This window comes from Calypte anna, chromosome 6 (assembly GCF_003957555.1).
Source record: "Calypte anna isolate BGI_N300 chromosome 6, bCalAnn1_v1.p, whole genome shotgun sequence".
NCBI classification, from domain to species: domain Eukaryota; kingdom Metazoa; phylum Chordata; class Aves; order Apodiformes; family Trochilidae; genus Calypte; species Calypte anna.
The window spans coordinates 30,191,327-30,218,916 of record NC_044252.1 but is presented as its reverse complement, the minus strand read 5'-3'; the positions used below and the strand labels follow the sequence as shown (position 1 = coordinate 30,218,916).

The following is a 27,590-nucleotide window of genomic DNA, read 5'->3' as shown; positions in this document are numbered from 1 at the left end:
CCTGGCTCCCAGATTTCCTGGGAAGGGACCCGAGGGAAGGGGAAGGGATGCGCGGGGTTCATTCCCAGCGCTCCCATGGATGCAGACCCGGAGGCGGCCGCCCCATCCCTGGGACTCCGTTGCCCTCTGCTGGTCACTGAGGACCCTTCTGGTCCTGGGTATGACGTCAGGTTGGTGGTGACGTCATACCTGGAGATGAGAAGCGCATAGAACAGCGAGAGGAGGCTGGATGGAGCAATTGGGGAGTATTTTGCAGTAATGCCACAGTATTGGGAGGCCCCGAGAAAGAGAAATTTGTCAGTGTGTAAAATGACACTGGCTGTACTGGTGACCAGTCTGTACTGGTTTAATAGTGGTGTAAGGGACTGGTTTGTTCACATAACTGATGGCCATGGGGTGAATGCTGGATTACCACTCACAGACATGGTTAGGTTCTTCCACTGACTGGATTTTCCCATTATCAGAGCACCACGTAGCAAGTGAAGATAGTCTGAAACGTGTCTCTTGGCTCAAGCCCAAGAATATTGAGTTTTTTAGACTTTAAATTGGACTTTCTCAGAGCTTGGTTTTGCACATAACCTGCTTGAACCACACCTGAAATGTCCACATGAGTGATTTTGTCTTTGTGTAGATGCCAAGATGGAAACAGTCACTGGTTTTATGGGATGATGGAGAGTGTCACGTGCAAGTAGGATCCTACAAAACATAATTTGGATGGAAGTAACCCAGCTTTTCATATGCTGGATATGTCAGTGCTGTTTGCTGTAACTAGAACTGCAAGAACCCAAGGGCACCCTGCAAACCTGCACTAACCTAACACCTTTTCTAAGCTTTATAAGCTTTGAGGAAAGAACCATAAGAATGTAGGCATGTTCTAGGGCCTGCCACCACAGCATGTGAGCCTCCTGCCAACAGGTTTACTCACTGCTGCAATGAACACATGCAAGATTAGAAAGTTTAACTATGACTGGATGCCATTTTTCATCACAGTCCTTTCAGCAGCACAGGGAAATTCTGCCTTTGGGCTCATGTACTTTGGAACTCATAATGGTGGCACAGGAAGATTTAGCTGTGCTGATCTGTACAGGAACATTGGTTCTGGAGTCTCCAACCTAAAGAAGGACATAAAGAAGCTCCTTGAACATGTCCAGAGGAGAACCACTCAAATCCTCAAGGGGCTGAGCACCTCCCCTGGGAAGCCAGGCTGAGGGATTGGGGTTGTCCAGCCTGGAGAAGAGAGAGGAGGCTCTGAGGAGACCTTATAGTGACTTTCCAGTATCTGAAGAGGCCTACAAGAAAACTAGGGTAGGGCTTTTGACATGGGCATGTAGCAAAAGGACAAAAGGAAATGGTTTAAAACTTGAAAAGGGGAGATTTAGGTTGGACATTAGGGAAAAATTCTTTCCAGTGAGGGTGGTGAGACCCTGGTTACCCGTGGAAGTTGTGGCTGCCCCATCCCTGGAAGTGCCTCAGCCTAGGTTGGATGGGGCTTGGAGCAACCTGGGCTGGTGGGAGGTGTCCCTGCCCATGCAGGGGGGGTGGGAATGGATGAGCTTTAAGGTCCCTTCCAACCTAACCACCCAATGGTTGACATGAGCAACATCAAGGGAAATAAGATTTGCAGCCCAGCCTGGTTCTCCTGCCAAACAACATCACAGAATGTGCTCCAGATGATGTTTGCCTGTGCTCTGGCACAGCTACATTACAATTGCAAGGACCAAAATTGCAATGTGTGGACAGAAGTGAGTTGGTAAGGTCACAGTGTAGATCAGAGGCAGAGGAGGAACTGGAAATTATTGATGCAAAGAGCCAGTTTTGCAGCTCTATCAAATACCTGCCCTCTAATTTCACAGCCAGATGTTGTTTCTCAGTGTAGTCAAGCCCAGACTATTTAAGGCAGGGATTCCCTATCCATGTAGTTGTTATGTAACAAGAGTGAGGTGTCTAATTGTTACTGTGAAAAAGAAGTATAATAATCCTGATGATTGTTATCATTTCTGCCTTCCCTAGCAGTGCATATTTTCCTTGAAGTAATCAGGGACTTGTTGCTAGGTAGTTAATATTTAAGATACCTGAAGTATTTCAATGTGTCTATGCCTGCTGTTTCTAGGCAGCAATATTTGTTTATGATATTGTTATTCAATCCTTTCTACCTTATATCCCTTATTTAGTGTAATCTAATATACCCATACAGTTAAATTTCAATCCTGTTATTTTTTTTTTTCCACAGAGTCTCATACTGAAGTAAGAATGATAAAATATCTCTGATTTAGGTTGTCAGGATGTACTGCTAGCAGTTTTCTTCTTTCTTTGTACACTCCTCAAAATTGAAGCAAGTCCTTTAAAAATGTAATTTAAAAGCTGCTTGGGCTTCCATGTACTATCAGCACCTATTGCTGAAGCTTACATGTTTCAAAACTTCAAAATTCCAGTGTTTTAAAGCAAATCGTATGATTTCAGTATTTTGGGTGGAAAGAAGCCCAATTTGGATTTAATTACAGCTACCTTCATCTTTGTCCTCATGCTTCCAGGTATGATCCCTCTTAAGAGTTGGCTTTATACCTGGTGTGCTGGCACACAGGAATTTTTAGAAACTTCTGAATGGCTGAGGGTCAACATCACCTTTAACTGGAGAGGAAAATTAGAGTTGAACTTCCAACTTTTTTTGACCAAGCTCTTTAAATTGTTAAGAGGAATCTTCACATCCAAACCTGCTTTACCTCACTCTTTCCTAAGTGGTAGTAGGCCAAGAGAAAAAGAGATTTTATAGTAGCTGAAAAGGAAATTGAGGAGAACAGGAATTAACATCAGATAAGAGGTCGTGTGAAATGCTCTCACTGGAGGTCGTGGGGACCAAGTAATCACCAACACCTATTAAAATGTTTATCTGAAAGGGGTATCTTGTCATCAACCCTCTGAAAGTAAAAATCTGTCTTTCTGACAACTGGACCTTTAGGTTGTCCTTGGTTTAATCTCCATTTAATTTAAATGAAATAGAAAAACTTGCACTGGGTTAAACATTAGGGCTTTTCCTAACAGATTTTATGCAGAAAAAAAGAAAACTACCAACTCCATATATTCTTTACCCCAAGATTTACATGAGCTGCAGAAATCACCTGCCTGCCAACTCCATGAGAAATGCACAAGAGAATTATTCCAGACAATGCTCAGCTCTGCAAATGGAAGGAGCTGAGGTTTCCTGAGAAGACAGAAACATATTGGAATTCTAAGTCCATGAAATGATGAAAAGCTACAAATCAAGGCTTTAGGTAATCCATGTGGATGATTTTGCAGATCTCTTCACTGTCAGGTGCTACAGAAATACAGTAAAGCCAGGCAAAGTTCCATATTCCATACCCCTTTGTTACTAAATTCAGTGTATTTCTTTTACTGTTTTAAAAGCAAGCTAACACCCTATTTTTTAAATTAATTTCATACTTCTTGAAGGCAGCTTAACAGCCCTGCAGACAGACTCTCTATCCACTGATATAATAGTAGTAACACTTCCAAATTTGTCACATATCCTTACCTGCTCACCTCAGTCCTTGAAAAGGTACCTTGTCTCATTAAGAGAACTTATTTTCAAGCCTCCAGTCACTGAGATTTCCAACATTATCAGTGCAAACTCTAACAGTGATTTCTGTATTTCCTGTGGAACACACCACAAAATACTGCACAGTCCTTCCACAGACATCAAATGTGAAGGATCAGAGATGAAGAGCTCAATATTCCATGTTTAACTCTGAAACATGAAGTGTGTCTTTACAGCTGGGTGCCCTTTGGCATTTTTTTCTGAAATAGGTGTGGCAATTGAAGTTTTCTTTTTATCATTTAACCTGTGATCCTCTATTTCTGCTTGCCTTACAGTTTGCTGGAGCAGGACACACAGATACTGCAGGATGAACTCTTCCTTCCTTTCATGCAAGATTCCCAGCTGGTGGAGACAGCAGTGAAAATCCTGGTAGGCAACAACTGAACTAGTTTTTACCTTATTTTTTAGAGCTGCCTATTTATAAATTCTGGAAAGGTATTGGACTGAGAATTGTTACATTCCACTGCTTTGTAACCAGCTTCTTTCCCATCTTAAAATAACTCTTTGGATTATGTTGGCTGGCATAGGATTACATTTGTATCTGGTATTACAGAGAGTGGACAGACCTCTCACATTTATCTTTAAGCAAATGCTTTGTCTGCAGAAAGTAATGGTTTAAACAGACCAGTTCATCTGGATCTCCTGTGTACCATTATGAAATACTCCTGCACACATAAACAGAACATGGAAGTGTCAGTGAGATCACTGGATCTAATGCTAAAATGAATGTCTTAATTTCATTAATGAAAATATTATATATCCAGATAAATTTATCAGTCATATCAGTCATAATATTTATGCTTAGGCTACAGGAAACATGTTTTGTATGGTTAATTTATGGCTTCAGTCTGTATTCTACAGCCAGCACTTCTGAGCTCAGATTAGCTTTTCCCTAAAGGCCTCCATTACCCAAGTAGCACAAAAGTGCTGGATTAATTTCATCAGAAAAACCCCCAAACATTATTGATCAATGTTAGCTTGTGTAACAAAACCAAAGTTTGATCCAGTATTAAAGGCTTTAAAAGTTTCAGATTTTTAGATTTTAGTTTTTTAAGACACCTGCATTTCATTACTAGGAACCAACAGGGCCAACAGCACGAGTCACTGCCCAAGTACCCCTTTAGTCAGCCCATTTTACCCTGTTTGTGTACATCTTCTTTTAGTTCATGATGTAGTAGTGTCTTTTATTCATTATTTGCATCTTTTAAAAGATCAATACATACACACCTAAGGAGGAAGATTAAAAATCAAGCAAATTAAAACCTTCTCATAAGCATACCTTGATTAACCATTGTCCTCTAGCAGCTATATGCCAGCCATGAGAAATCATTTTTATTATTTCCACTAACATTTTGAAAAGTAGAAAATGCCAGGTGATGTCTCCACCAAGTACACTGACCCTGAGGGGCTTTCCTAAGTTTGCTGCTGGAGTTCAGGCCATCACCTGCCTTTGCTGGGTTGATTTCCTCCCTTCTAAGTGGAGTTTTTGTACTCCTGTCCTTCCCCAAAGGGTCTGCAAGCACTGCTGAGCTGATGTGAAGTTGGAAGTAAAGCACAACTCAGATAAAGGGTTTGTACCTCCCCCTGGAGAAACAGAGGAATCTGACACCAGAGAGTGCCCTGGTTTTGTCTCCACATGCCCTTGGGGTCAGGGTAACTCTCTCCTGCCTTTCCTCAGAGTATGGGATGATTTGGCTGTGTGTAAATAGTCAAAATGCTATATTTATAGGAAACACAATGCCTTGCTGCTGTGATAGTTTAAATATAGAGAACAGGCCACTCCTGGCATTTATAGTATCACTAGCTGAACAAGATAGTGCAATCAGAATATAGCCTAAGCTTTTACTGTGATTCTGTGCACAGGCTTTTATTACCTCTCTTGCTACTTTAAATGAATTCAAACAGTGTCCTTCACTGACTTGGGCATTACTTGCTTCTTGAATAAAGGCTTGACATTGAGTCAAAATGAGCAAAGGGAGCTTTTTTATTATTATTATTAAAACCTTTGGGACATTTTCTTTTTAAAATGGCTACTGCCAATGCAGTGTGTCTATTTGCTCACCTTGCACACCTTGGGTGCCCATGGCTGTATCTGAAAAGCAATGCCACATAATGCAATCCTTATCACTGCCATTTTAACACCCTTAGTACTTTCCACCTGCATCTCAAAGCCAAGTTTCCACACCCAGGCTCCAGCCACAGACCAGCTAGTACTGTACTGCAGAAATCCAAGTTAATGAACAATCTTTTTCCTCTGCCAGCTGCCCACAGCACTGCAAAGGAAGAAGCAAAGAGCAGGTCAGGAGCTTACAGGGAATGGGTGGGGACCTTCACCTGCTTCCTCCTTGGTTACTCCCTCCTCCCAGCCCTTATGCAGAATTTGTGGCTGTGCTGATGTGTCAAGACATAGATGCTGGCCTGGGTGTAATTTACTCTTGAGCAACAGAGGAAACAAAGAGAGACTATGACTCAGAGCAAGAGTCTTCCAGAGAGGCAGCTCCAGGGCAGCCAAATGTGCTTTCCCTTATTAGGCCAGATCATGAAACCCTCCTTCCTTTTGAGTGATACCAAATTCTGCAGTAATAGCACTGACTTTGATTACCAACTTTGAAAAGTACCACTTCACAGAATGTAAATAAATCTATCTCTAGTTTTGCTTCTTTCAAAAAAAAAAATAAAAATAAGCACACACAAAAAAATCCCCAGTTGTAATTATATTTGGCTCCACCTGCTCTAAACAACACTGAGCAGAAAAACATGAATCAGGCTTCATTAGCAGAGGATGACATGTTTTATAAGGATAGCACCCATTGTAACTTCCTGTAAATACCATGTTTTTATGACTATAATCTGAATTTCCACACTGCCATCTTAGCTAATAGTGTCTTTTTGATCTGAATTACTTGAGTGGGCTGCTAAGAGATACCAGAGACAGCCTCAGGCCTCCCACAGACCTTGCTTATAGCCTAACTGTAAGAACACACAGCTGATTTTCCTCAGGGTATTTTTGTTGTATGATGTCAGAGATGTTGTCCTCAACTGAGATGTAACCCTGCAGGAGGAATGCATCACTGAGGTGAGTTCATACAAGAATTATGCAGGCAGCTGAACTTTCACACCTCTTCTGCTAGAATGCATACAGTACTGCTCCAAAAGCCCACTGGTTACCAAACATGATGTGTTCTTAAAAAGATGGTGTTGATTAGCAAAATAAAACTAAAGAAAGCATCAACCTTCTCCCTGCAGCTCAGCAGAATAACAGAATGTTATTTCAGAACATTTGTTGCATTACTATTTACATGCTATGGTGTTCTTTTAGAATATCAACAGCTCTAGACAACCACTCTCAATCTACCTCTTAAAGTTTTCAGATGAGTTTAAATCTGATTTCCAACCTAAAAGACTTCTTTGTTTTACAAAGTTACAAAGGTAACTTTTGGAGCTCCATTAGGATTCCCTCCCTCCCTTGTTCTCCTCTGGCCTGGCTCTGCTGCTTTCATTGTACATGGACACAGCTGAAGTGGCTCTATAAATACAAAGTGGTGTTGGCTGGAATCTTTTAGGTAGTTACTGAGCAAAAGGCTGATGACCTAGCAGAAAAACAGCAGTAGATAGAGATTTCTTAATGTTACAAACATTTCTGTTAAATGGTGACTCCGAGGGAGGGCAGAGGGAGGAAAAAAAAACAAGAAAGTAATAGAAAAAAGAAATGCCAAACCAATTTCTTTCCTCCATCCACATCTGTCACACAGCAATGACATCAGAAAGGACAAGTGAATGGAGAAAGGCAACTGTCAGACTTCAAATATAATAGTGTACTGAAAAGAAAATCCCTGTTTAGAAGAGTGAAACCAATTACTACTCTTACATTTCCATCTTATAAAACCACAAGACTAAATCAGGCTTCTATATTATTTTATTTCCCTCTTAAAATATAGCATCAAAGTCCTGCACACATATAAATACCCCTACAGTTTCTTACACACTTTCTAGCCATCATTACTTAAAGTGCCCAACTGTGAACATTAAAAATAAAAACATTACTGTTAAGAGTGGCTACACTTACAGAAGGACTGGTATTCTGGCAATGCAGGCCCTGATTTTACAAAAATCACCTGCAGGAGAATACACCCTAAACAACACGCATCAATAGTAACCCTGAAGTAGTTGCTTGGTTTCTTTTCTTTTTTTTTTTTTTATCATTCAGTTGATTTAAAGTGATTAAATGTACAGGGTTTATTTTTGAAACATGTTTTTTACATAGTGTAAGAATAAAGGATAAATGCATTACTTCCTTTCTAACTCCCTCCTTCCCCCACAAAGTGTTTACTGTGTCCCAAGCTGCTACGTTGATTAAAAACCATTTGAAAAGAGCTCTGGAAATGCATGCAAATTAAAATTCATTTAAACACACTTTAAGTTATAAAGTCTGAGAGATTTTAATTTCAGCACGGGGCTATGGTTCAGTTGGATTATTAGATGTGTTTGTCGTGGTAGTGAGATTGGTAAACACTTCTTCCTTAGTCTCAGGCTGATGTCGTTCCATTTTGCTTTCCTCTTTAACATCTTTATTAGTGGTATCTCCCTTGCTCTTGACAACCACAGGTTCAATCTCCATGATTTCCTGCGGTGGCTTAGGCTCTGGCAAGTTTGGCTGAAGTCCATCAACTTGAACTGGTTCTGAGACATCTTCTGCTTTCTGCTCAAGTCTTTCCAAAATGTTCTGGACCTTCCTTACCCCATCTCTCCTGGCCTGGCGCACATCCGCACGACCCTCAGGGTCGACTGAGTCTAGGGCTAGCAACTCTTTGGTCAAATACTCTTCAATCATCAAGTATTTTTTGTCAGTTTTCTTGCCTTCAAAGGAGTTGACTGCCTGCTCCAGCATTTGTACTTTCTCAAGAATTGCTTCCACTTTCAGAACACCAGGATGCTTGGGAGGCTCTCCCGGTTCCACTGTCTTTGGTGTTGTTGCTGCTTCTTCAGGAGGAGGCTTTTCCTGTGGGGGAATAACCTTAGCTGGGCAGGGAGCCTTTTTATCAGCTTTCTCTGCCATGGTTGGAGGCTTCTGAGGTGGTAGTTTATGATTTGGTTCTTGATGGGTGACCTGAATTGGGATGTATGATGATGGCACCTCATTTTGTGGTGGTGGGACCGCCTTGTTCTCGGGTTTGATTTCAGGTGGTGGGGGTGGTCTTGGTGGCTCTTGAGGTGGGACTTGTTGCTGAGAAACCTGGTAAGCAAGGCAAGTTTGTCTTGAGATACAGTGAACAATCCTCTTTATTTCCTTTTACAGAACAAGCAAGCTAACATTCTATTTTCTGTACTTTTTTCACACGCCAGGTGATTAATTTTTCCTGTGCTTTGCTGCATTTTACTGTTTTACAATAAAAAAACACTGTGCTGAGGAGTTCAGCTGCTTTCAAGCTATTGCAGATTACAGGCCCATAGGAACTCTGAAAGGCATTAAACTTCAATCCACCAAATCCTGCCCATGCTCACTAGAATCAGCCCTACAAGCAGTTCTGTAACACAGGACCTTAGAGCCAATTCCAGTCAGCAGGATTTGTTGTACCTGGCTGCTGCATGGCCAAGATTTCCTCCTCTGTTTCACTGAGAGCTGGTGTTTCTTGGAAACCTTACTATCTCACTAGTTTTAATCACATCTGGGGCTCTTCTCATCCTGGATCCTGTTTTCAGGACATTCCTTTTTTTATAGTGCTTATTTTCACTGATTTTATCTTTATTTGTGCACAGAGGTTACTATGTCAATCTTATTACACTGCAGTGATTAGGGACAATCCCTGGATTACTACAGATCTAAGAGTCACCAACTCAGAAATCTCTTTAAATGGAGATTAGTTTTGAAATCTTGGCAGAAAACTGGAATTCATGAGATCTGTATTTTTCTTCCCCTGCTACCCCCATCACTTAATTGTGCAAAGATACAGTGGTTTTGGAAAGGTACTTTGATCCAGCTCTCATAGATGTAGATGGCTGAACTAAAATATCTACATTTATGCTTAAGCCAAAGAAATAATAACTTTCACTGATAATCTATTATTGCTTTACCCAGGAAATGTAAAATTTAATTAGGGACCTCAAATTCTGACCCATGAAAATAAATTAGCATTATAACCTAGAATATGCCATGAAATCTGGCACCCTTATTGTTTTGTCTTAGCACCTGTTTTTAAAAAATTATTGATCTAATTCTTAGGTCATTCTCCTATCATTTTCAATGTGAAATCTCTGCAGAAAGGAAACCAAGACTTGTTTTTAGACATACCCCTTCCAGACACTCACAGCTGCCAAATTCCCAGTAGCCTTTAGCTGTAATTTCAGCAAGAATTTCAATGAGGAAAAAATGTTCAATGAGCAACATCTTCTATGAGCATGAGCATATTTCATGCAGGAAAAGGGTTGGACTTGATGATCTCAGAGATCCCTTCCAACCCAGCTGATTCTATGATTCTATTCTATGATTCTAAAATAAAAAGCTGAGCCCAGATTCTGCTGATCATTTTTCTTCATTACCAAAAATTACTCTGTGCCTCTGATGCCATCCAAAATGGTTCTGAGACATCCGTGAGGTGTATTTACACAGATGACACCAACCTAACACCACATCGGTGACCTCAGTGCAATTACACCCAATTATACTGTGACAAGAGGAAAATCCAATTGTGTGTGAGATCACACTTCAGTGACCCAAAGACTCCACCACAGCCCTGATACAGACTTTTCCCTACCCTCTTAGCACAAGCCCATCTTCCAGCTCAAGCTACACTGAAAAAAACACTTTCCAGGTAAATCCCCTTCCACGTTGTACATACCTGGGGTCTGTCTACAACTGTCTGCACTCTGATGGGAGCTGGGGACTGTATCTGGGTGGTGACTCTGGCCGGGGAACTTTCACGGCTGGAGGAGCCTCTGGGAGACACTCGGAAGGGAGACTGCGCCCGCGCCGCCTTGGGCTCCCTCTCATCGGGTTGAATTTTGTGGAAAACGGGTTGGTGGGCTTGGTACTCGCTCTGCTGGGCAGGGTAATGTGTCTTCTGAGCCTGGTGGTACACTTGGGTTGGCTGCCGTTGGACGTTTTCATGGATCACAGGGATTGAGATATAGCCCCGAGGAAGCTGGTGGCTTCCCGCGTTGGGTCTGCCAGAGGAGTGCGGGGAACCCGCTGCAGAATCAGAACCTCCAGGAGATTGAGGCTGCAATGGGAAACAAAATTATTACATTTTACCTGGTTTTGTGCTCACAGTACTTTTCATTTCCAAACAGAAAAGATGCAGTCATAGAAACTGAAATCGTGTTTCCGGCATGCAAAGGACCCACTTCCTTGTTTTTTTGGCCAAAGGCTTCGCTAGACAAACCACAGAAGTTGTGAGAGAACATCAGCATAACAAGTAGAAACCTGAGCTACAGCATTCCCAGCCCTCAAATGAGCAGGGAGTGGATGCTCAGTAAGAATGTTTGCTACTTTTGCATGGCTGTTCCTGTCTAAACCTGTTGAATTTGAGGCAAACTCAAGTTAAGCAAACAAATTATATGCTGGAGACAAAACCAAACTCCTTACAGAGCCACACAACATTTAGACTTCTGATCCTGCTCACACTAACAGATTTTATTTGTTTGGGGGTGTTTTTAGAGCATGTAACTTGCTAGAAGGCTATGGCAATGCTCATATGGCTGATGTCCCCACTTCCCTACAAGAGCTTCCAGCACCTTGGCCTCCTGGCACCAGGGGCTATCCCAGACCTGCTGTCAGCAGGAATGAGCAGTGGGCTCACAGCAGAATCCTGTTCCCACCATGTTCTGGGTTGTGAGGCTGCAGTTTGGGGAAAGGCAGCTCATTTGCTCACAGCTCCCCTCCCTCCTCCTGCTATGCCAATCCATCATCTCACTTACTTTGCACCCACTCCAGCAGCTGTCAGGCTATTCTCTGACCAGCTTCACTCATTAAAGTAAGAGAGAAGAAAACTCTTTCCTGCTGGGTTTGTTACACAGCTCAGTGAAAGCCCAGGTCAGGCTGGAGCAGGACAACACAGCCAGAGGCAAGAGAAGGGCAAGCAAAGAAAGAGAAGGGGAACAAGACCCCTCTTTTGGTGCTGGTGAACTGCTCAGCTCAGCTGCCCATGAAGCAGCAAGCTTTAAATGAAGAAATAAATCATCAAATAAATTCTGTTTTGAATTATAGTACCTGTCACTGCCACTACTGGTGGCCTTGTCAGCATGAGATTTAAAGGCACAATCACAGGCTCTGGTCAGCTGGCACCCACACTGCCTGCATTTCCAACAACAAATTCTGAGCTCCTCAGCAGTTATCTCAGAGAACCTCAGTAAGAGGCACAGAAAACACATTCCTGAAGCCACTCTGCGTGCACAAATTACACTGTACAGTGATGGGAGAAGGAGAAGCTGAGCCTCTTGTGCTGCTTCTGCATGGACAAGGCATTGGTAGTCAAGTCAGATGAGAAATATGCTTGCAGAATTTAAATTATGTTGCTCAGACTCCAAGCAGGTTTCAGAGAAAAAGCCACAGCTGCTGAATTACAGACCTGATGATATTTTCATTTTGGTGAAGGCAGAATTTCCAGCTCGTCTTACTTTGAATAAAAATGAGGCTGGGATTTCCACATATTACAAGATCACCAATTCTACTAATTCTTTAAAAAGAACAAACCAAAAACCCTACCTTCTGAAAGGTAAAACAAGCAAAGTGACTTTTTAGTAAGAAGTTCATAGTTTGATAACATTTTAACATGCCACTGAATGACAAAAATACTTCACAATTCCCTTTTAAAGGGAATATATATAAAAATACATATATACTGCTTAGTATAGATGTGTACTACTTAGCACAAATGAAGTATTAAAGCAGAAAGCAAGATCTCAGTAGTACAACTTCTAAAATGGCCAGGGATTGTTAGCTGCCTGGCAATTTTTTTTTCACCTCACTTCATTCTCCTCCGTTTCTGACTCACGGTGCAGAACACAAGAGCCCTGCCTGCAACCTCTGCTTGTGGAAGAACTGGTATAGACCTTAACCAATCCTTCACTGCTGCAGGACCTTTTTTGCAGAAGCTATTCCCCTGCAAGTGGGAATTTCAGAATGCAAGTGGGCAAAGCTGGAAAAGCCTCACGTATTTACGCCGCCGCTGCGACCGCGCGCTCCTGCATTTTAATACTCTGCAAGTATTGGGAAAATGTCATCCCGGGGCAAGTTTGCCTTTCTGAAGGATAAGCTACCCGCCTGGAATTCAGGTCATGAACACCAGGAAGCCCAAAGCAAAGACACCCCAGCAGAACTGAGGAGAGTTACCTCGGGTCCGTGTGCTGCCGGCGCTTGGGCTGCTGCAGCTGCCGTTGTCTGTCCGCACTGTTTATCTGTCTGAGAAGCCTCTGTGGGTCCCCTTGGAGGGGACTCGGGGCTGGCATAGGCCCCCCTGAGAGGGGGCTGCACCTGCACCGTGGTAGGGACAGCTTCTGTCTTGTATCTCTGCACCCCAGGCTGTGGAGCAGAGAAGCAGGGGTGCTGCTGCCGGCCGTCGATGCCCTCGTGGATGACGGGAATAGGAATATAGCCAGCCCGGAGCTTTGGGTATCCCATGCTTCCTTCTCTTGCTGGTGGCTTGGGGCTATCCCGAGATGGACCGTTTGCTGACGACTGGCTCTCCTAGAAGTTAAAAACATCAAATAGCACTTGCTGGTGTAGCTTGGGTCAATATATCTGGTGAGAAAAAGCTGCCCTAAAGGTCTGTCCCCAAAGCGGTATCAGCTGCGTGTGAGAAGCTGAGACCCTCTTGGGTTTGTCAGGGCAGCTACAAGATGCCTGCAGGTATCTTTCACCCTAGTTCTCATAAATACCAAATTAGCTTTTAAAATGCCTGCCTAATTACAACAGCATTTTTAACTTAGCATTTTTTGCCTTAACCACCAGCCTACCCCCTCCCCTTCAGATTCCAAACGAGTGCCTGTGGGACCAGAGACATTTCCTTTGCACCTCTGAGAACCCACTCAGTGATACAGATAACATCTGACAAGGAACTTTCAAGGAAGCCTAACCCCACCAGAAGCACGTTTGCTGGTGGTGTTTTCCCACTGACTCTACAAGTCACTAATACTCCCTTTCAGCTACAGGAGGATCCACTGCAGTAAATACTGAAGGAAAGGAGAGGGAAAGATAAAATGAAAAGGAAAATGCTAAAAAGCAAGATAAAATATAACCTTGTGTCACCAGAGTATGATCACTGGACAATGTCAAAGCTCTGGCAAGGGTGGAAGTGGTTTGTACTGAGAGCCCTCACAAGTCCTCTAGTAAGTTCTTCCTGCATCGGTCATTCTATTTTGAGGTCCCGCAAGGGCCAAGTTCCAGATGTATCTCTAAGTCAGATCATATAACAAGCACCTCTGTCATTCAGAGGGTAATGTCATTATTCAGTAAGGGGAGAATTTAATAAGGGGACATATGGTGCAAGTGTTGGGCACCCTATTTTTAAAGGGGTGTTTAAGCTGCAAAAGTATTTCATGTCGCTTCTGTACGCATTAACAGAGTAATTCATTAAGAATTAACTATTTCACCAACCAGATTTTGAGTGTTCTTCCCGTACGAGTGTCCCCTTAAAAGAATAATTCCTGAGAATTCCTGTAAGCAACGATGCTGCCAAGACTAAAGGCTACAATTTAAGGAAACTAATAAAATAAAGATAACTGAAAGGAACAAGTTCAAAGTCCGTGCTCTGATGTCGGATTTCCTTTTACTCAATACAACCCCAAATCCACAAACAAAAGAAAACTTCTGAAAGAGGCAGAGAGGAGAGCCAGGCCTAGAAAGTTCGCACAGAGAAGTAATTGGAAGTTGGCTTTTCCAGTTGCAGAACAGGGATGATCTCACACCAAGGTCTGCACGGAGAGCCACTGCCGACAGATGACTCATCTGCGATTCACCCTACCGGGAATCCACGGTTCCTCTGCAGAATCCAGGCTGGCTGAGGGCTCCAGGACCTCAAAGCCCAACAACCATTTCCCACTTCACCTCCTACCAACACAACCCCTAATCCCCAGCACTTCCAGCTGCCATCCCACCCCCTCCCTCCCAGGATCTGGAGGGATCTGCAACTCAGCCACCAAACTGCGTTGGCCGGCAAATAAATTTGGGGTGCGCTCAGCCAGCAACAACCCGAGGCCGTGTCAGAGCCAAATGTCTCCTGGGGTTCATGGAGCTGAGCATGGAGGGAAAACGATGATTAAACAGTGGGAAGAAGGAAGAAACACCTCTCCACTCCATGCTGACTCTGTGCATTCTGCGCCCCGCCTGCCCCAGCTGCTCCGCGCGCTCTCCCTGATGGAGGGAGCAGGCGGTGGGGCTGGGAGTGTAACCCAAGAGTTCCCAGCCAGCCAGCCCACCCACAGGCACAGCTCCCACGGCTATAAAAAGGAGATTCACTCACTTCCAGCACTGTCAAGACTCCCTGGGAGAAGGGTCAGGGCTGGGAAGGGTTTAGGAGCTGGGTGGGCCAGCAGCACCTACAGATGTCCTGACACGAGAAGGCTTTTGGCCACACTTGCTCTGCTCCACAGAAGAAATCTGCCCAAAGGGATTAGTTGCCAGCTCCTCTCTTGGCATTTTAAGGGTCTGCCATGTTTTGAGCTGCTCCATTTTGGGATAAACCTCCTGGACTAATCCACAATGATAAATCTTGGCCAAAGCTTCCAGACAGACAGCATCCAACTCCCCCCATCCTCCATCAAAACCCCTCCTAGGAATATGATCACAGGTTTCTCCTACCTTATCTTCATTTTCAGACCCTTGAGGCTGCCTTTGTTTTGAACCATTTTGGCAACCTGAGAAATCTGCCTCTGTAACTTAAGCCTGGTAAGAACTACCAAAGAAGCAGGGGAAAAAAAACCGCAAACAACCACAACTAAAAAACTAAAACCAGATTGGAGTATTTTTTCAAACAATGTAAAAAAAAAACACAACCAGAATGGACTACTTTTTCATATAATTAGTTTATACCTGCAGTAAAGCTTTTGGCCTGTAGTTTGTCATTTATTCTTACAGATTCAGAAAACCTGTGCTGCTCCTGCAGATCGTTGGGATATCAAGCTTGGTCAAGGTTTTTTCCTGCCATCAGGTCTTTTTTTTGTGTGTGTTTACCTCTTAACTGGAGCAGCCCCCAGTAAAGGAACAAATGCATCATCCCTTTTGGTTTTTTCCACAGTCCTTCGTGAGGCAGAGAGATCAGATTTAGGAAAGGTGCTCTCATCACAACTGCTCTTCCTGATACACATTGTTCTCTTCAACACTTCATTAATATTTAACTTTATAAATGGTTTCTTATGCTAGACAGGTTGTATAACCACATCCTCAGCATTCCTTCTTTTCTCTTCCCTCTCAGCCCACCACTTCATACATCCATGAACATCCACATGCTAAGACATGACACCATGAGGCAGGTGACAGCCAAGTGTCTGAAGACTGTTTTTAGTGAAAATCAAGCAAAAGCAGTGCACAGAAATCCTGCTACCCCCATGGGCAGGCTTTCAGCCAAAGTAGTTTTGTTTTCTGCAAGGGAGCCTGTGCTTCCAGCCTGGATAAACAGGTTCTGGAAGACCTCAGGAGAAGCTCAGGTGTGCCTGGAGACACTGCAGGAAGGGGAAGCAATGGAACTGAGTTCTGGAAAACACTGCAGAGAAGAAATCCTTGGATTCCTTCTGAATCCAAGGACAGGAGACCAAAAATGGCCAGTTTTGGTTTTCATTTACCTTTTATCAAATGCAATTTTTATTCATTACAGTAACAAACATGTTACCTGAGAAAGCCCAGAGCTCACATTTAACAGAAATCTGCCCAGAGAGATCTGAGCAATAAATAAATAAATGAGAAACCTTAGTCTATCATCCTTCTTTGCTTACGTATAAAAAACAGGAACCCAGCTCAGAATTCTGCATTAGAAAACTGAAATCAATTTCCCTTCCCCTCATGCATGGAAACAAGAAGTTCCTTTAACAGAATACAGATGAATTTCCCCATAAGCAGCAGGACTGCCAGTCAGCACTGCAGGAATCCCAGCTGGGATCATAGACTTATTTTATATTTAAGAGACAGAACTGCCAGAAGGGAGGGAGCACAAAAATTTCAAAAACTCCCCAGAGCAGCTCAAGAAATTTTGACAGCAGCTTTAGCCTACATTTCAGGTATCCTGAAACACCAGGAGAAACTCAGACCTGCTCCACCATTCCAGGAGGTGCTGAGTAAGAGTAAAGGAGTCATCATCACGGGTCAAATGAGGCAAGAAAAGCATCGCTGGGTTCTGAACAAGCTGCAAGTGGGACAGCCAAACCATGCTGGGAATTCTGCTCAGGAGAAATGACAGTGCTCCCACCTCTCTGGACCAGGGCACATGTCTCTGTTGTGAGGCCATCACCATGATAAATAAAGGTGCAGCCAGCACAAGTTGTGCAACTGGAAAAAACCACTTCATACCCCCACATCCTACTCTTGGCTTCCCATGGGAAGGGCACGGTCAGGAGTGATGCTAAAATCCTCAAACTTGCTCAGACTTTAAGTGAGTCCTGATGCTGTGCCATTGGAATGAAAAAAAGGGACAACAAGAAAGTAACATAACCTTGCAATAAAACTCCCAGTACAGCTGTATCCAGGGTGGATAGCGGTGGCATCACTCCTAATGTGCCCCAGTGACTGCTCAAGTGTTATTCCAGACTGAAAACAGAGAACCCTCCCAATTCAGTCACTGCTGACGTGAGCAATTGCCACTGAAGTCATCCAGATGGCTCTACCAGCAGAATTAAATTTGCCAAAATACTCTGTATGCACACACACGTTACTTGGATAGTTGCATCACAACTGGAAATCTTCCTTTTGAGACTGCTTGCATAATGTATTTTTCATTCCTTCTCTACTAAAGTGGTTTGAAAGAAAAAGAAGTGAGAAGCCAGTTCTGCTGCCATCACACTCTTGCATTTTTCTTGACCTGTACAGGTATTTTTTGTAGTACAGTAAATTCAGTTCTCTAAAGCAGGGATGTATTGTACACACACAGCACCTCTGGAGCTCTTGCAGAGCAGCAGTACAAATATTTAAATTGTTCTTGCTTTGTAAATACTAACAAAGGAACACAGAAATTTTGGAAACATTACCAAGAGATGAAATATCTCTTTCTGCCTGCTAACAAAAGTCTTCTGAATTCAGTATGGTTCTTTTAAACTGCTGCAGTAAAGGTAACATTGCAAATAAAAGTATCCTTATTGTTCCAGTGACTAAGAAAAGGGCAGGGTCTGACAAAATCTGGTTTTAAGCCTGGATCCTACATATTTAGGAAGAAGGAAGTAATATGATTTTGTTCTTACTACAACAGAATACAGCAACGTGGCTAAAACAAGTGACTGAAATACAACTAAGCTTTCTTTGCATGTATACTCAAATCTGGTTTTTGTCAGAAATTGTCACAAATAACCAAGAAAACACAGCAATACCTACTATTCAAATCTAAGAATGGAGTCCCAATACTATTTACTAAGGGAAAAAAAATACCATTTTATGTCATGGAAAGGCAAAATTTTCACCATTAGAATTGGATTCCACACCTGCTTGTATTTTACTTTTGGCCAAGCTTTTTTTTCCCCATCCTCTACTACATTAACTAGACACAACAGAACTGCTATACTCGTTTTGCTACTGACAGAAACCATTTGGAATATCCAAATATTCCTTGTAACTTCACTGAAGTACCAAAAAGTTGCTCAGCAGTGCTTTGTGTTCCAGCATATATTAATGTTCCAACATTACCATAAAGTCCTTGTCATCAATACTTCACAGAGAGCAACCCAAGTGGGAAGGTGGGGAGTGATTTGCTCTCAGCATTGACCCACAGCACCCTCCTGCCCTGCTTCAGCCACCAAAGATTTTCACATTCTTATTCTTTTACTCACTATTTGATGCTTAAATATATGCACTGAGCACATAGCCATTTGAGCAAGGTATCATTAGCTAATGACTGAAGGAAACCATGAATAAGCTTGGTTGCATGAGCTGTCTCAGTAGAACGTTGTGTTGGTCCCATCCTGTAACCCATTTATACATCAAGCTGCTTTTGATGTTTTACTTGTTGGATGCTGAGTTTGATTTCCTAACAGACATGGGTGTAGGCAAGTAGCCTTTTGTTCTCTCTTGTAATTATCATGTCACATTATACAAGTGTTACATTAACGCAGGCTCTAATTGATGAAGCCCAATGATGTCATTAGAAATTAAAAAATGCTATTAAAAACTGAGGGAAAAACCTAAATCTAAGCTTTCCAGAAGAGGGAACATTGCTGGAGCAAATGTGAGCCAATCTAACAGACCAATCTTGTTTTCCTAATCTTCTTTTCTCATCACCAAGGTGACTCTTTCTTAGGTTTAAGATGAGGAGCAGACACGATGACACTTGCACTTCATGCCCAACAACTGGAAGTTGGCCCATGCACAGAGATCATCCAATGGGCCAAGCTGAACATGTTCAGAGAAGGAAGCAATGAATGCCAGGAAGAGCAGCACACTCTTAGCAGAGCTTTAATGAATGGGGGTTAAAGAAAAGCCCTTCAGAGAGCTAACAGAAATACCCTTGCCATGGGTGATGAGAGTGACACACTTTATTCAGCTATTTCTGTGCACTGCCTGCTTACCTAAGCAGCAGGTGGACAGCCTGTTGCTTTCCTGCCAGTAGCTTCTAACCAGACATCTGAAACATGGAGGTAAAGTACCACCCTCAAGAATTAGCAAAAAAAATGTCCCATTAGAAAGGAAAATAAGTATTTAAGAAAATAAGAATTTAAGAGTCAGCTGTGAAACTCACAGATTACAGTCAGGGTCTACCATCTACATTTCATTCTCCACACAGCATTTTTCTGACCACTCCCTTCAAGCACCATTTTCTAACACTAAAAATACTGGCTACACTGCACTTTATCAGTTAAAAGGCTTTGCAATCAGCCATAAAGAATGTATTTTTGTGCCACCTGACCTACTGGGCAATGTTAGACAAGTCACTTCATCACCCTGTGTCTCATTTTCCCGGATTAAACCAAGAAATAAAATCAAACCAACAGCTTCTGCAACACATCTGAAGATACAGCCTTTTTTGTCTGCAATTAAGTAATGTAATTTGTGTGAACATGCCATTTCTTCTGGTTTATATCTGTGTTTTACTTGGCATAAAGAGCGGGCAGAGCTGCCACATCAAAAGGTAAAGGCAGAGCTTCCCTAGAGAAGTGATTCCCCAAAGCAGATCAGATTGCTCCCTGTCCTATCATGGTTCAAGTGGGAAGAATTCTGGTTTTGCCATGTGGTTATGGGAAAATCCTGCCCATTTCTATCTTCTGAGTGTTAAAAATACAGATCCTAGGTAAGAATTCTGCCACCTGCACCAGTATTCTTCCTCTCTCCTTTAGGTTAAGAGGGATGCTGTGTCAGGAGTTGCACAGAACACACAAGACCTTCCCTGCTCTTCCCCTTCCACGGTTGCCCAGACACTGCCATGTTATTCCCAGTCTCATTTCTTCATGTTCCTCTCAATTATTTGATCCACCTCATTTTCAGATTAATTGGTATCTCCATAAGTAAACTCTGATTACCACGTTCTATCAAGGAGGGGGGGCTTTAAATAACTACACAAAGCAGCTTTGGGGAATCTGGACTCCAAAAATCCCCTACTAATAAATTCTTACAAATTATGCCTTTAATATACAGGACCTTTTTAAGCCAGTGACTGATTTATTAACCTGACTGCAACAGAATGCACATCAGCATGTCTCAGCATTTACTGCAGGTAAAAAAGACCAAAATTTTCACCAAGTCTTGCATTCCCTTCCACTGATGTGAAGCACTGCAAGATGCAGGGTTTCAGAGAAGCTGTACTGAACTTTCTAATTTGGTCTCCCAAGGAGGTTTCAGTCAACTCAGACATGAGAAGTCAGTGGTCAAAAATAAGTCCATTGCTAAAGAGATGGGAATCAAGTGACTGAAGACTTATTTGGGGAAGCAGAGAGAAAAGAGATGCAACAGTCATGAAGGGTGAGGATGGGAACGTAGGTGTAGCTGTCCCCCAAATACCATCAGTAAGGGTTAAGATGGCTCTTTCTTCCTTTTTTTAGGTCTGCACAGTCATTGTTGCAACCAATACATCACTTTTATGCCTGCTCCCAGACTTTGTGGCTAGCTGGCACAGCTTTTAACTCAAACCTAAGGCATTAGTGAGCTATCGATCGTTGCAGTATTAGTTCAGTGTATCCCTGCACAGTCAATTCCTTTGGCCTATTTTTAGTTGCAGTATTTCCCATTGGGTTTTCTGCCTCTGGAAATGACATACAGAGGGGGCATAAAAAAATACTTCTACAGGCCTTTTTTTTCCTGTTTTCTTCTTTAAATATAATCTATTTTTATCAACACTTTGGGGAATACCAAGTAAACAATTGAACATTCTGAGGCCATCTTGCAGGAAGTGTGCTGAGCTGGGATCCTGTAAATTAACACAGAAAATACCAACAATAGGTAAGCATAGGAAATCAATAATTCTACCAAGGAAAAGATACAAGAGTGACACTGCACTTTTTAGCCAAATTATGCATATACTTGTTTCACAGTATTGATTATACTTCATCCTTTGAATGTCTTATATTCACTAATTAGACACTTGGAAGAAAACCATTAGTCTATCAAGAGGTTTTGTTGCTAAGTGTTTTTCAGGCATTTGAAAAGTCGTGGCTTATTTCTCACTGAAGTACAGTAAGTGATTTTCTGGCTCCTGATCAGGAAGTTGTCCCTAGTCCAGCCCTGTACTGCAAGGATTTCATACAGGGAACAGTGGAACACCCCAAGGAAGGCCACCCATCCTTCATCTGGGTTACAAGAAAGAGGCCAGACTGAAACAGAAAACAACAGAAAGCAACCTGAATTGATGAGCACATCTAAAATACTGTTAAATGGAAAATCAAGGTCTGGTTCTGCTGATTCAGAATGGCTCTGCCATGGGTTTAGAATTGCCATTTCTCATTTTACCTGATTATGTATCTGGTACAGTTTACTAGAGCTAGCATGGTTACACTGATGTCAGGCCTGGAGTGAGAAGAGCAAGCTCAACAATTTGGTAGAAATAGGACTTCATTATTATCATTAAGCTAAATTACTTAGCTAGAAAAGCTCAGTTAGCTTCAGACTTGTCCTCTGTTCACTGCCCACTAGCCATGTCACCCCTCATTTTCTTGCCTAGGTCCCTTCAGAAAGAGAATACCCAAAGCAGAGAGAATATTGCTAGGTATAAGAGTTAAAGACCAGTTTCACCAGCTCATTTCAATAAAAGCAAGGCAGCAATAAAGTTCCTTCAAGTTGCATCTTTGTATAATCATCCTTGAAAAGATGCCAGAAGCCAGTCCACTTCTGCAATTCTCAGATCTCTTCCAAAACCCCCAAATCTCTTTTGACCTAGACAGAATATGAGGGAAATCAGGAGCTGCTCATACCTAGCCTCTCTTTCTGCCAACAACTGTGATTTTGTCCTTCCAACCTCTTTTGGTTAAGAAAAAATGTCTCATGTCTTTAAAAGTCACTCCTGGATTTGAAATTTAATGTCAGTGGGTGATGTGTTTTCTTTGGCAATGTTTAGCTAGGCAAGCATTATTTCGGAAGAGAAATGCTTTCCTTGGCCCTGATTCCTCTGATTCATTTGCTAAATAGTACCTGTCCTTGTGAAAAGCACTGGTACTTAAGACACAAACAATTTCAGAAGCTGCCCATTAATTCCTTCAGCAGATATTCTTAACTCAGGGCTTTGCCAAATGGCAGGAGGAGATCAGTTACATGCAACTTCTATCTCCTAGTAACTTCTATAAACTGGAGGGCTTTTAATGTGAACATTAGACAGGAACTCCCAGAAATTCCCGGTTTTCCATACTCCGGAAGCATTTCTCACTCTCAATGAACAATCCCAAAACATCCACACATTCCTGTTTACAAGGAGCAGCAGTGAAAGATTTTTCCTGTTTGGAAAAGAGTGTATCCCACAGAAGCCTTTCAAAAGCAGGTGTAGTTTCTTCAACTCATGACAACCCCTGCAAACTGGCATAAGAAAAAGCACTTTTCATTCCCACAGATTTCACATCAAGGTGAAAATTTATGTTGTTTCAGGCACCCACTGGAGCAGAGCCTGATCCATTCCAGCACTTCAGAACCCAGTTTGCACACAATTACCCAATGTCACCTCGCTGTTAAATGCCTCGGTTTCAAGTGGTATTTCCATAACAAAAGCCTTTGAGTAAACAGCTCCCTTTTCTTCTCAAGTGCGTTTTCTGGTTATAAAAAACACACTATTTGTTACTTTTATTGCCATAACAGCGAGTGTTAACAGGTGCCCTGTTAAATCTGGAAGATGGTGCCACCCAAAAGGAGTCGAAGCACTTTTTGCTCTCATTCCACGCTATCCAAAGACTTTTTTGCAAGAGCTCTTTGTATGATTACTCGAATTGTGTCCTTTACTCAGGAGATCAAATGTCACAGCCCTCCAAACGCTGAAAAGCGAGTTAAATTCTGCTAGAAATGTGCGTCCCTTTCTTTTCAACACCCGGCTGCTCTCACACCGACCTTCCAGTCACGGTCTGCACTCACCAAGTGGCAGTGACTATTTTAAGACACATGGAAGTTCTTAAAATAATCCCACTTACTGACTGCTTTGATCCTCCGGTTCTACGGAAGGCTACTGGAGGAAAGAAGTCGCCTCACGTCGAAGAGACATTTCGAAGACGACCGGTTCCTCCCACCTCTGCCTATTTTCTCATGTTTAGCACAAAATTAGATATAACTGGGGTCCCTTGGCTCCCCTTCACCCCCCACCCCCACCCCGTTTCTCCCCCATCCAGGGCCCCGGGGGGGGTCAAGCCCAGCCCCGGTTCCGGCGGAGGGGCAGGGGGAGCCGGCGGGCCCGGGCTGCAGCGATGCTGCGGGTGGAGAAGTGGCACGAAAACCCCCTCGGAATCGTGTTTCCACCAAGCTACTTCTACTTCGGCTCAAGTTTCCAGTACTTTCTACCTACACTGGGAAAATCCCAGCCTGGGTCACGAGGTTGCATGCCCCAAAACCCAGAGAATTTGCCCCGAAAAGGGCCATTCCTAAGGGCTCCGACGGATTCACAGCCGCTCTCCCCTCCGAGCCTCTCCTTCCATGGACATATTTGGACTAAGATACGGCTTTTCCCTGAGCATGCTTAAGAACCACACCAGACAGCTACTGAGGTAGTTTGTGACCAAGGAAAAAAAAAAAAAAAAAAAAAAAGAAGAAAAAACTTGACAAATTAAAGTCCAAGGCTGCTGGGTTTCTTCTTTTTTTTTTTTTTTTCATCATTTGGGCTGCTCACAGCTGAAAAATAAGTCAAGGTTCACGTCTGCCCTGGCAGGCCGGGTGGACTTAAACCAACTTTAAATAAACATTACAGGCCGAGGTATCAAATGATTTAATGCACAAAAAAGGGACTGCAGTGCGTCAGAGACAAAAGGCAGCTCCTGCCCTCACTGCATTGCCATGCGATGGAGGGGGGCACCACCCGGACCCCCTTTCCCCGTCCCCCCTCCCCCCAAACCCCTCGCCCCACCGCGGGCCGCCCCCCCGGGGAGGGGACGGGACGGGCTGGGGAGGGCTGCGAGCTGCCTCCCGCCGTACCTGCGGTGCTGCCCGCAGCCGCGGGTCGCTCCAGGTGGTGGTGCGGTTGTTGTGATCCACGAAGAAGGGCCAGCCCGTCTGCGGGTCGATCTTGATCTCCCAGCCGGGGGGCAGGGGCTCGGCGCTGCCCTCCATCTGCGGCGGTGGCGGGGGCTGCGCGGCGGCGCTCATGGCGGGCCGGGGGGTTACGGGATGGGTAGGGAAAGGGGGGGGGAAAATGTCTGTCGGTACCGGGGGTTGGTGGCGGTATCAGTCCCGTGGACGTGCCGGTCCGTGTGCCCAGAGTAGGGCGGGGGCGCCGGGCCGGCGGCTTTATCCGCCGCGGGGCGGGGGGGGCGGAGGCGCTGGGCTGGAAGTGTCTGGAAACGGCGGCGGAGGAGGGACGAGGGCGGGGGGAGGGACGATGAAGAGGAGGAGGAGGTGGTGGTGGCCGGTGGAAACTTCTGGGTGTCTCTAGCGTGGCTCCGCTGACCCCGGGTTTCCCGCACAGGTCTTCCGCAGGGCTGGGTCTTGCCCGAGAGCCCCGTCCCAGCCCCGCATCACGGCGGGGTACGGAGCGGGCCGGGCGGTCCTGGTTGCTTTTGCTCTGCGGGGCCGCGCGTAAGGAAGAAGTAGATGCACAAGTCAGAGCTGCTTGACTGCTCTGTCCGGTCGGTGCTGCAGCTCTGAGGTTTTGTGTCGGGCAAGCCGTGTCCCCGCAGAACCCCGCAGCCCTCCGAAACGCTCAGCATGACCTTTGGCGGGGACACGATCGCCCATCAGCTCCTCGCTGCCCCGTGGAGTGAGGGGCATCCCAGGGCTTCTCGCCCCAGCGCTGATAATTCGAGTTTGGAATTGGGAAATGCCAAAAATAATGTTGCTTCCCAAATAAGGGTGTGGGCTGGCATTGTGCTTCGGGTTCAAAACTTCCTCAGCTCTTCGCAAATGCACTTAGAAACGTGTCCGAAGGCAAAGATGTGTCCATAAGCTTTAAAATTCTCTACCTGCATGGGTGCTGTATCACTGTCATGCAGGCTGGTTAGTTTGAGGTAACTGTGCTTCACCACTTGTAGTCAGTCATCTGACAGTCACACAGATGCCTGCTGACAGTTACTTCACGGAGAAGCCTGGATGCAGAGGCTCTGCTGCTAAAGTTTTTTTGCTCTAAGGAATTAAAGGTCTCGAATCCTCAGAGATAGATGCTCACTACTGAAGTATTTCTCCAGGAAAACCTGCCCTGGGGACAGTCAGGATCTCCTCCTGCTTGAGGCATCATCAAAAATCTCTCAGTACCGCTTGACACTGGTAGGAATTAATCTTTGGACAGAGCAGGGTTTGTTTATTGTGCTGACAAACCTAATACTGTCTCAGCCTTGCTCCTTAATTCCTGCAGCTCTTCCATCCTGTGCATCCCTCACCTTCAGAACCACACCGTGGTCAATGGTGGACCCTGTTTTCTGGCCTCTTTTTGTGCCTTTGACTCAGAGTATTGTAAAGGGGTCATTTTTTCCCCCAGAACCTTTACTTTTTTTCATCTATCTGTATTATCATCAGCTATTTCCTGCAGCAACAGGTCACACACCTTGTGGATCTCACAGTCCTGAGCTGTGGTGCCTATCCCCAGACACATCTCCCCCCTCTGCTACCTCTGATGCTCCCCCAATGATATAAAACCTCTGCTCAGCCTCACTAATGTCAGCAGTTGCCTCAAAAGATGAAATACCAGAGAATTATTCTGCTTCCAACCTGCAGAGATCTGCAGAGGAATTTCACTCCCTGTGTTAAAACAGAAAGGCATGCTTGGACCATATGTTGTCTGTAGCATATGCCAGAGTCTTTGCCAAATCAACAAAAGCAGCCGATTCAGACACAGGAGACACAGATGTTAAAAAGGTCTTGCAGGAAAATTACTCTTGAGGAAATTATACAGATGGGATTTGTAGCTAATAGAGTGCAAACAGGGATGAAGAATGAGCTTGCTTTGTTTTCCTGCAGCTGACAGCTAACCATATATTCAGCAGAGGCAATGAATAAGGTCAGAAAGTAGGTAAAAAAAACAATAAAAGGAAAATTCAAAGAGCTTAGACTTGATATGTTTGTGAGGGAACACCCTGCTAAGAAATGGAGATTATATTTCAGAGAAATTAGCACAAGCTAATGGTTCAGGCTTCACTTGAGCTGCTGCAGGAAAGAAACCCATGGGTAGGAAATGCATCCAGCTGGAGAGAAAGCAATCTGGGCCTGAGAAAGAAATACATTTTAGAGATTGAATTTAGTTGGCTAGACCTAATGCTTCTTCTGTTAATTAAATTGTCTTCCCTGACAAGGGAGCTTTTAGTCTGTGATCTTGTGAAGGTGAAAGGACTCCCAGCTAGGCAGGGTAAGTTATATGGGATAGTAGTTCAGGGATTCACTTTTTGTTCCCTGGTACTGTGCTGTTGCTGGGCCATAACTTGAACCCTGAGGCCATACAGCTTCTGGTGTATGTTGTCATTAGCCACGCTTCAGATCAGAACAATTTATGGAAATGTTGCTGTAAGGAACACTGCCAAGCACGAATCTTGGGCTCAAGAAAATTGGTTATTAAGATAAGTAAGTCTCCAGTGTCTGGCAAATCTCATATGAGACTCCAGGCTCAATATATTCCATTTCAGAAGGGAAAACCATCAAGAAGCATTTGCTGCTTTTTGTCTTCTCCACAGTGCTGCAAACACAACCCTGACTTCCCCAGCTGCCTCCCTGCACAGTGCTTTGCACACCCAGGAGAACCAATGTAAGCACCTGCTGTGGGCTGTTCTAACACAACTGGAAATTACCCAGAGTTAATACACTCCACAGGCTCTTCATGTGTTCAAAGTTTCTCAGTTTTGACCTTAATGGAGAGAACTGGCCTCACCTTCTGGGTTATACCATGTCCTGTTTGAGTTACTTTCCAGGGCAGGGTATTAGCCAAATAGGATGTGGTCCATCCTGGGGAGATTCTCCATTGAGTGCTGGCACATCTCCCTTGATGGATGGATCAGGAAGTGCTTGCACAAGTGGTCTGCTTCATCCTTCATCCTCTGTTCACATGAGGACCCTGCTGAGATCTCTCCAGGATGGTTGAGCAAGTCTGTGTGGTCTGTGTTGCTCCCTCCAGGATGCACAGCAGCTCTTGCTCAGGTTGTTGGAAGCAGCACCCTTGTAACAATATAATTTTTATTAGTTATATAAATAAGTAGGTATTGCTGATGTGCCAGGAAACAAAATGTCTTGTAGTAAACTCTAAAATGGTTTTCTAGCTCCTGTGTACCCGTGGCAGTT

At 43.9% G+C, this 27,590-nt stretch overlaps 1 protein-coding gene across 1 annotated transcript; it reads right to left on the bottom strand.

Annotated features, from left to right (window-relative positions):
- Positions 1 to 7,492: 7,492 nt before the first annotated feature.
- Positions 7,493 to 24,653, bottom strand: BAG3 (BCL2 associated athanogene 3). The gene is made up of 4 exons (XM_030452927.1): positions 24,309 to 24,653; positions 12,921 to 13,274; positions 10,429 to 10,809; positions 7,493 to 8,825 (listed from the first exon to the last, which is right to left on the bottom strand). The coding sequence occupies exons 1-4, from the start codon at positions 24,477 to 24,479 to the stop codon at positions 8,049 to 8,051; spliced, it is 1,683 nt and encodes a 560-aa protein (XP_030308787.1). The 5' UTR covers positions 24,480 to 24,653; the 3' UTR covers positions 7,493 to 8,048.
- Positions 24,654 to 27,590: the final 2,937 nt, after the last annotated feature.